At 57.7% G+C, this 9,700-nt stretch overlaps 1 protein-coding gene across 1 annotated transcript; it reads left to right on the plus strand.

The window, feature by feature from the left end:
• The first annotated feature begins 348 nt into the window (after positions 1 to 348).
• Positions 349 to 4,102, plus strand: LOC144737754 (uncharacterized). The gene is made up of 4 exons (XM_078620616.1): positions 349 to 568; positions 1,243 to 1,373; positions 2,446 to 2,542; positions 3,768 to 4,102. The coding sequence occupies exons 1-4, from the start codon at positions 364 to 366 to the stop codon at positions 3,824 to 3,826; spliced, it is 492 nt and encodes a 163-aa protein (XP_078476742.1). The 5' UTR covers positions 349 to 363; the 3' UTR covers positions 3,827 to 4,102.
• The last annotated feature ends 5,598 nt before the right edge of the window (positions 4,103 to 9,700 follow it).

Raw genomic sequence — 9,700 nt, forward strand, 5'->3', positions numbered from 1 at the left:
CGTGTCTCTCTCTCATCATCACGGAGGCTAGGAGATGTTGACTACCTCGCCTGGTGTACAGGAGGTCGTGGTTCGATCCCGACCCTGACGACGCCTCCTGCTGTATATTTGGAGTTTGCGTGTCTCTCTCTCATCATCACGGAGGCTAGGAGATGTTGACTACCTCGCCTGGTGTACAGGAGGTCGTGGGTTCGATCCCGACCCTGACGACGCCTGCTGCTGTGTATTTGGAGTTTGCGTGTCTCTCTCTATCATCATCATCATCATCACGGTGGCTAGGAGATGTTGACTACCTCGCCCGGTATACAGGAGGTCGTGTCACGAAAAAAATTAAAAACATTATTTATTAAAAAACATTTATTTATGTTTGCAGGCGGTGCTCACGGCGGCCTCTACGACAACGTGGGCGCGGGCGTGCCTGGTTCCCGTGGTTCCCGTGGACCCCACGGAGGCGTCCGCCGAGAAGGCGCCGTGCCTGGTGGACACGCCGCAGGGCCCGGCGCACGTGCACCCGTCCTCGGTGGCCCGCGGACTCCGAGGGCCCGGCTGGCTGCTCTACCAGGAGAAGGCAACGAGCGCACGGGCAGGCGCCGGGCGAGCAAGGCCGCGTCGCGTCACTCACGAGCGTGGCGGTCGTCAGCAGCCGTGATCAAACCACCGCTCCCCAGCCCCCCCCCTCCGCCCCCCCCCTGGCAATGTGTTGGATCTACATTGCATGTAGCAATGCGTTGGACCGAGATTGCACGTCGCAATGCGTTGGACCAATTTGCGTTCCCTCCCGGTTGAACAGAGACACTTAAACTTGACGCTTGAACGTAACGGATTCCCGACACCAAAAGTGTGAAATGTCTTTGGGGTTTGGGGGGTTTGGAATGCGATGTCTCAACTAAACACGAACTGTTGCTGTGTGGGAGTACGTCTCACACTTTTGCGTGTGTGTGTGGTGTGTACGGTACGTGCGTGTGTGTGTGTGCGTGGTGTGTACGGTACGTGCGTGTGTGTGTGTTTGGTACGTGCGTGCGCGCGCGATGTGTGCCGTGTGTGTTCGGTGTGTTCGGTGCGTGTGGTGTGTACGGTACGTGTGTGTGTGTTGCGTGCGTGCATGTGTGTGCGTGTGTGTTCGGTACTTGCGTGTGTGCGTGGTGTGTACGGTACGTGCGGGTGTGTTTGGTACGTGCGTGCGGTGCGTGCGGTGTGTGTGTGTGTGTGTGCGTGCGGTACGTGCGTGTCGTCGCCCGTCAGGTGAAGTACGCCCGCGTGAGCGTGCGGGACTGCACCCCCGTGGCGCCGTGCCCCTCGTGCTGTTCGGCGGCGAGATCGGCGTGCGGCACCGCCAGCGCCTCGTCACCGTCGACGGCTGGATCCACTTCCAGGTCAGCCGCGCGGTGTGTGTGTACGTGTGTGCGTGTGCGCGTGTGTGCGCGTGTGTGTGTGCGTGTGCGTGTGTGTGTGTGCGGTTGTTGTTGTGTGTGCGCGTGTGTGTGTGCGCGTGTTTGTGTGTGTGCGTGCGTGTGTGTGTGTGCGCGCGTGTGTGTGTGCGCGTGTGTGTGTACGTGTGCGTGTGTGTGTGTGTGCGTGTGTGTGCGTGCGTGTGTGCGTGTGTGTGCGTGCGTGTGTGTGCGTGTGTGCGTGTGTGCATGTGTGCGCGTGTGTGTGTGTGCGCGCGTGTGTGTGTGTGCGTGTGTGTGTGTGTGTGCGGCGTGTGTGTGTGTGTGTGTGCGTGCGTGCGGGAGCGGTAGTGTAGCGGTTAGCGCTACGCTGCGCTATGAACCCGGCGACCCGAGTTCGATTCCCGCTCATGGCCAACTCCACCAGTGACGATTATCTGAACCGGTCCTGGGCCTCCCCTAGGTCGACTCAGCCTCAAATGAGTACCTGGTGCGGTGTGTAGTGAACATCGCCACTGGGGAGACAAAGGCGGCCGGGCGTGGTGCTGGCCACCCACCCCCTCGTGTACCGTTACGGCCTTCGTAGGTGCTCGCTAACAGCACTTGCCCCTACAGTCTGTTGAGGCTATACGGGGGATCTTTGTCTTTGTGAGTGTGTCGTGTGCCGGCCTTTGTAAGTCCTCGCTAACAGCACTTGCCCCTACAGTCTGTTGAGGCTATACGGGGGATCTTTGTCTTTGTGAGTGTGTCGTGTGCCGGCCTTTGTAGGTGCTCGCTAACAGCACTTGCCCCTACAGTCTGTTGAGGCTATTCGGGGGATCTTTGTCTTTGTGAGTGTGTCGTGTGCCGGCCTTTGTAGCTGCTCGCTAACAGCACTTGCCCCTACAGTCTGTTGAGGCTACACGGGGAATCTTTGTCTTTGTGAGTGTGTCGTGTGCCGGCCTTTGTAGGTGCTACTCGCCGACAGCACTTGCCCCCAACATTCCACTGAGGCTATACGGTGGGGGGGGGGGGGGACCCTTTGTCTTTGTGTTGTTGTTGTTGTTGTTGCGAGCAGGCGCCAGCTCGCGTGGGAGTGATCTTCAGGGAGCTGCGCGTCGCCGTTGACTCGGTGCTTGAGCGCAAGATGGCGAATCCCAAGCTCTCACAGCAGGGTACGGGAGACCGCGCGCGCGCGGCCAAAGGGGCCCGCGCGGCCAAAGGGGCGCGGCCAAAGGGGCCCGCGCGGCCAAAGGGGCCCGCGCGGCCAAAGGGGCCCGCGCGGCCAAAGGGGCCCGCGCGGCCCAAAGGGGCCCCGCGCGGCCAAAGGGGCCCGCGCGGCCAAAGGGGCCCGCGCGGCCAAAGGGGCCCGCGCGCGGCCAAAGGGGCCCGCGCGGCCCAAAGGGGCCCGCGCGGCCAAAGGGGCCCGCGCGGCCAAAGGGGGCCCGCGCGGGCCAAAGGGGCCCCGCGCGGCCAAAGGGGCCCGCGCGGCCAAAGGGGCCCGCGCGGCCAAAGGGGCCCGCGCGGCCAAAGGGGCCCGCGCGGCCAAAGGGGCCCGCGCGGCCAAAGGGGCCCGCGCGGCCAAAGGGGCCCGCGCGGCCAAAGGGGCCCGCGCGGCCAAAGGGGGCCCGCGCGGCCAAAGGGGCGCGCCGGCCAAAGGGGCCCGCGCGGCCAAAGGGGCCCGCGCGGCCAAAGGGGCCGCCGCGGCCAAAGGGGCCCGCGCGGCCAAAGGGGCCCGCCCAGCGTGTCGCCTTGAACAATTCCGAACGCCGTTGTACGGCGTGTACACTGAACACGGGGGGGGGGGGGGGGGGGGGGGGGGGGGGGGATGGCTTTACACGTTGTGTGACGATTATCTGAACCGGTTCCGGGCCTCCCCTAGGTCGACTCGGCCTCAAATGAGTAACCCGGTGCGGTGCGTAGTAAACATCGCCACCGGGGAGACAAAGGCGGCCGGGCGTGGTGCTGGCCACCCCCAACCCCCTCGTGCGCCACCGTGTCGGCCTTAATAGGTGCTGCTTACTCACAGCACTTGCCCCAAACAGTCTGTTAAGGCTACACGGGGATCTTTGTCTTTGGAGCGGTGGTGTAGCGGTTAGCGCTACGCTGCGCTACGAACCCGGCGACCCGAGTTCGATTCCCGCTCACTGCCAACACCACCAGTGGCGATTATCTGAACCGGTTCCGGGCCTCCCCTAGGTCGACTGGGCCTCAAATGAGTACCCGGTGCGGTGTGTAGTAAACCGCCACTGGGGAGACAAAGGCGGTCGGGCGTGTGCTGGCCACCCACCCCCTCGTGTGCCGTTACGGCCTTCATAGGTGCTCGCTAACAGCACTTGACCCAACAGTCTGTTAAGGCTACACGGGGGATCTTTGTCTTTGCCTCGTGCGTGCGTGCAGACGAGCCCGCCATCAAGCTGCTGCTGGAGCTCATCCGGTCCGAGGCCGGCTCCGTGTGAAGTTCACCAACGGGTCAACCAGATCATCTGGGTCATCCAGATGGTCGGATATCATTGGCGTCTGGGTCATCCAGATGGTCAGATATCATCGGCCTTCAGATCATCTGGGTCATCCAGATAGTCAGGATCATCGGCGTCCAGATCATCTCCGATCATCCAGATCGTCAAAATCATCGGCGTCCAAATCATCTCCGATCACCCAGATGGTCAGATTCATCGGCGTCCAGATCATCCAAAGGGGACGATGGGCGCCAACTCCAAAGTGCAGCAGCGGCAAGTGAAGAATCGGGAGAGGTGTTTGTTGCGTGACCTTCAGCGTGTGGGCGGGCGAGCGGGCGGGCGAGCGGGCGGGCGGGCGAGCGGGCGGGCGAGCGGGCGGGCGGGCGAGCGAGCGAGCGACTGAGTTGTCATTGTTTTATTTTGTAACGACCTGCAAAGTGTCCCGAAGCGGTTGACTTGACGTCGTTGGGACGTAATGTGCAGGGGGCGACGTCCCGGTTTTATGACGTCGTCTGTGACGTCGTTTCTCGTTTTACGATGTTTTTTCGCGCGACGTCACGACGTTCGAGAGGCGCGTGACGTCACGACGTTCGAGAGGCGCGTGACGTCACGACGTGGGAGGTGTACGACGTCACTGGGAACCCCCCCCCCCCCCATTAACACATTTCACACGACGTCGCGACGTTCAAACCGTGCGACGTTCAAGGTGTGTGACGTCACGGCGTTCAAATTGTATGACGTCACGCGAAACCCCCCCCCCCTCCCGCCCCCCTCCCATTAACACATTTCACACGATCGTCGCGACGTCCGACGCACGTGACGTCACGGCGTTCAGAGTGCGTGACGTCACGGCGTTCAGAGTGCGTGACGTCCACAGCGTTCAAATTGTATGACGTCACGGGGTTCAGAGTGCGTGACGTCACGGCGTTCAAATTGTATGACGTCACGCGAAACCCCCCCCCCTCCCGCCCCCCTCCCATTAACACATTTCACACGATCGTCGCGACCGTCCGACGCACGTGACGTCACGGCGTTCAGAGTGCGTGACGTCACGGCGTTCAGAGTGCGTGACGTCACGGCGTTCAAATTGTATGACGTCACGGGGTTCAGAGTGCGTGACGTCACGGCGTTCAAATTGTATGACGTCACGGCGTTCAAATTGTATGACGTCACGGCGTTCAAATTGTATGACGTCACGCGAAACCCCCCCGCCCCCCTCCCATTAACACATTTCACACGATCGTCGCGTTGTCCGACGCACGCGACGTCACTGGGTTCAGAGTGCGTGACGTCACGGCGTTAGAAGTGTATGACGTCATAGAACCCCCCCCCCCCCCCGCAATTAACATTTCTCACGAGGTTCATCGTCATAATAAAGCCTTGACGACGGTTGCCGCTGTATCGTGATGTCATCGCTCGCCTGCGAGAGTGAGAGAGAGAGAGCGACACTTTTGACGTTTGCCCCGTGGCCGGCCGGGGATCGTAAGGGACGTGTCAAGCCGACCGGCACGACCCCTCCTCCTCGTTGTTGTTGTTGTTGTACGGGGGAAATTGAGTTTTCAGGTCCATACGGCGGCATTACAGCCGCTTTAATGCGGGCAAATTTTTTATTTCATTGCGATCTTGCATAGCCACCCCTCCGCCCTTCCCCCCCCCCCCTCAAGGCTTCAACATCAGAATTATAAATTGATCGGCTGTGCCCCCCCCCCGCCTCCCCACCTATCACGCGTGGCTTGCCAATCGTCTTAACCCGTGGCCCCGCCACCCATCCGCAGCGGGGCGAGTGGATTTCAGAATTGTTTCCGCCTGAATTCGACGGGCGAATGTGTTATTTGTCTTTATATATACGAGCTAGATACATTTGTATGAATGTAGAGATTGAGGACGGCCGGTCTTGTCTCCCGTACACGCGAGCATCTCTCATCTCGCGGTGTTTTACTGAGCGAGCGAGCGAGCGGTTCAACTTTGTGGGTCTCATCAGCAGCATGTTGTCGGCTTGTCTCACAGAGGCTAAAACCCCTCCCACCGGTTCAATTTTATGGGTCTCATCATCAGAATGGAGTCGGACTCGTCACAAACAAAGGCTACAAACCCTCCCACCGCTTCAATGTTATGGATCTTATCAGCAATTCGTCGGTAGGCTCGTCACAGGGGCTACAAACCCTCCCATCGATTCAACGTTATGTGTCTCATCAGCAGTTCGTCGATAGGCTCGTCACAGGGGCTACAAACCCTCCCATCGATTCAACGTTATGTGTCTCATCAGCAGTTCGTCGATAGGCTCGTCACAGGGGCTACAAACCCTCCCATCGATTCAACGTTATGTGTCTCATCAGCAGTTCGTCGGTAGGCTCGTCACAGGGGCTACAAACCCTCCCATCGATTCAACGTTATGTGTCTCATCAGCAGTTCGTCGATAGGCTCGTCACAGGGGCTACAAACCCTCCCACCGCTTCAACGTTATGGGCCTCATCAGCAGTTCGTCGGCAGGCTCGTCACACAGGGGCTACAAACCCTCCCACCGGTTCAACTTTGTGTCTCATCAGCAGCATGGAGTCGGGCTCGTCACAAACAAAGGCTACAAACCCTCCCACCGGTTCAACGTTATGGGCCTCATCAGCAGTTCGTCGGCAGGCTCGTCACGCAGGCTGCTGGGTCAGTGGTAAGCGATGGGGCTCTGGTGGCGATGGGAAGGCGCGTGCGTGAGTTCGCGTTCTTTCGCATCGGTTTGTGTTTTCACCACCCCCCCCCCCCCCCCCCACATTTTACAACATGAATGAAACCGCGTTCATGAATTAAAGACGGTGATAGAATGGCACCCACCCCCCACCGCACCGCCCACGCGTGTCCCCGACCCTTGTGTTTGACGCCCACGGCCCGCTTGGTGGGACGCGCGCGCTTCTGGATCATTCGGGACGATGTAAAGAGGAGTTCCACTTGACGACGATGATGACGACGATGACGATGCTGATGACGATGACGACGACGACGATGCTGATGACGATGACGAAGATGCTGATGACGATGATGACGACGATGCTGATGACGATGTTGATGACGACGATGGCGTTGGCGATGATGATCATGACGATGGCGTTGGCGATGATGATGACGATGATGACGATGGCGTTGGCGATGACGATGGCGATGATGATGACGACGACGATGATGACGATGACGATGATGATGACGATGATGATGACGACGACGATGATGACGATGGCGTTGGCGATGACGATGGTGTTGGCGATGACCACGACGACGATGATGATGACGACGATGATGATGTTGGCGATGACGACGATGACGATGGCGATGATGACGATGATGATGACGATGCGGTGACCACCGTCTTTGTTCGACGGCTCAGCCAGGAGCCGCGTGCTTCCGCCGCTGCGAGGACGACGATGAGCGGAGTTCGCGTGGCGGTGGCGGTGGCGGCGGTGGTGGTGGCGGTGGCGGTGGCGGTGACGGTGGCGGTAATGGTGGTGGTGGTGGTGGTGATGATGGTGGTGATGGTGGTGGTGGCGGTGGTGGTGATGGTGGTGGTGGTTGATGCCCCTTGACGAGATCAGCAGCGAGGCATTCTCGTGGTTCTCATTTGAATCGCCGTCGACCCGTGCGGTTTGTCATCCCTGTGTAATAATACTCTTGGAGACGGCTTGTGGAATCGGTCCTTTGATTTACTTATTTCAGTTCACAAGCACTCCCCGTTGCTGGCAGGCAACGGGGAGTGTGCAGACAGATCGCAAGAGACGCACCGCCACGTGGCACTCGGAGCCCCGCTCGCGCGTGGCCCCTCTCTCTCTCTTCGTTCCTCGTCTGACCACGTGTCTCTCCTCTCTCCCCTTATTGAATGCCTGGGTCACGTGGTACGCTCCAGCCAATCCTTAATAGTCCTAGGTTTATTCGGTAAAGTCACGTAGGTAAAAAAATGTAAATTAATAAAAGTAACATAAAACAAATTAAAAAATTCACGACGTTTCGGAAGCAACACAAGCCTCCGTCTTCAGGTGGAACCGTCACAGCCACGACAGCTGTATCGAGTACTCTCTTGCGATCTCTCATTTACTTGATACAGCTGTCGTGGCTGTGACGGTTCCACCTGAAGACGGAGGCTTGTGTTGCTTCCGAAACGTCGTGAATTTTTTAATTTGTTTCATTTTACTTTTATTAATTTAAATTTTTTTACCTACGTGACTTTACCGAATAAACCTAGGAGTATGAATCCTTGCAGTCACGAAAGCTTCAAATCTAGAATCCTTAATAGCCTGCGCTGAATGTTCCAGATTCCCCCGTCAACTCACCGGAACCACGCCCCTGACTTGTCTTCCCATTGGCTGAGGCCAAGACCAGCAGAACCAATCACCCTAGCTGACATCCCTCGATCACGCCAGGGCCATGCTCCCAGGCTCTCCCCCCATTGGCTGTGGAGCCGGACCGGCAGAGCCAATCACCACGTGAGCCGGACATAGGCTCTCATTACACCTGTATATCGGTGCCCGACCTTATTACAGGCCAACTCAGACCATATTGGTCAACCCGTGTCCTCTTATACATCTCAACGCTCATCCTACAGTCCCATCACGAGGGAGAAACGCAAAGAAATAGAGAAAGAAACCCCACGTGGTTTTTGCCCGCATTGAAACGGCTGCAACGCCGTATGGACTTGAAAACTCAATTTCCCTGTACAAGAATCTGGGGTAAACCGTACGGGTTGACATGGTATGATACACTACACTATACACTACACTATACACTACACTATACACTACACTACTATACACTACACTACTATACACTACACTATACACTACTATACACACTCCACTATACACTACACTATGAACTACACTATGCACTACACTATACACTATGCACTACACTATTCACTACACTATACCCTACACGACACTACACTACACTATACACTACACTATGCACTACACTATGCACTACACTATGCACTACACTATGCACTACACTATGCACTACACTATGCACTACACTATGCACTACACTATGCACTACACTATGCACTACACTATGCACTACACTATGCACTACACTATGCACTACACTATGCACTACACTATACACTACACTATGCACTACACTATACACTACACTATGCACTACACTATGCACTACACTATGCACTACACTACCACATACCTGTCAACCCCTTATCAGTGCCCTACCTTTTTACAGACCAACTCAGACCTTATTGATCACACCACGTGCCCCCTACTACATATCAACGTTCACCCTCACAAAGTCCCGTCGCAAGGAGAGAAACACAAACAAGCAAATAGACACAAACACATTTGTGTAATTGCCCGCATTGAAACGCCGCCGTACGGAGCTGCAAAACTCAAAATTCTCCGCGCAAAAATCCCGGGGTAAACCGCGCCCATCGATTACTGCTCGACAGCGTGCTAAGCGTCGTGACGTCACAATGAAAGCCGACGTCACAATAAGAGCCGACGCCATTTTCGCGTTGCGTCCGTGACGTCGCTACGCCACCGAACGGATCGGATTTGCGTCAGCGACGTCATCGCGCGCGCGCGCCGCACGAAGCGTCCGTGACGTCATCGCGTCACCCAAAGCGTCCGTGACGTTCGCGCGCCAACCTCACGTAGCGTTCGTGACGTGAGCGCAGCCCATCCTCAGCGAAGCGTTCGTGACATCATCGCGGTCACCTCTGCGTCCGTGACGTCACCGCAGGCACCTCAACCGTCCCGTGACGTCATCGCGTGCAGCCTCGGCGAAGCCTCCGTGACGTCGCCGCGCTGCCCACCTGACATCGCGTGCCGCTTCTGCGAAGTGTCCCTGACGTCATCGCAGCGTACCTCAACCGTCCCGTGACGTCAC

Source organism: Lampetra planeri, chromosome 3, assembly GCF_965212315.1.
Source record: "Lampetra planeri chromosome 3, kcLamPlan1.2.h2, whole genome shotgun sequence".
Taxonomy (NCBI): domain Eukaryota; kingdom Metazoa; phylum Chordata; class Hyperoartia; order Petromyzontiformes; family Petromyzontidae; genus Lampetra; species Lampetra planeri.

Bases quoted from the DNA above. Each gene is read 5' to 3' on its own strand.
- LOC144737754 (XM_078620616.1), top strand. From the start codon at position 364: ATGTTTGCAGGCGGTGCTCACGGCGGCCTCTACGACAACGTGGGCGCG. The intron at 569-1,242 runs GCAACGAGCGCA...GTCGCCCGTCAG, and splicing joins GGCTGCTCTACCAGGAGAAG to GTGAAGTACGCCCGCGTGAG. The intron at 1,374-2,445 runs GTCAGCCGCGCG...TGTTGCGAGCAG, and splicing joins ACGGCTGGATCCACTTCCAG to GCGCCAGCTCGCGTGGGAGT.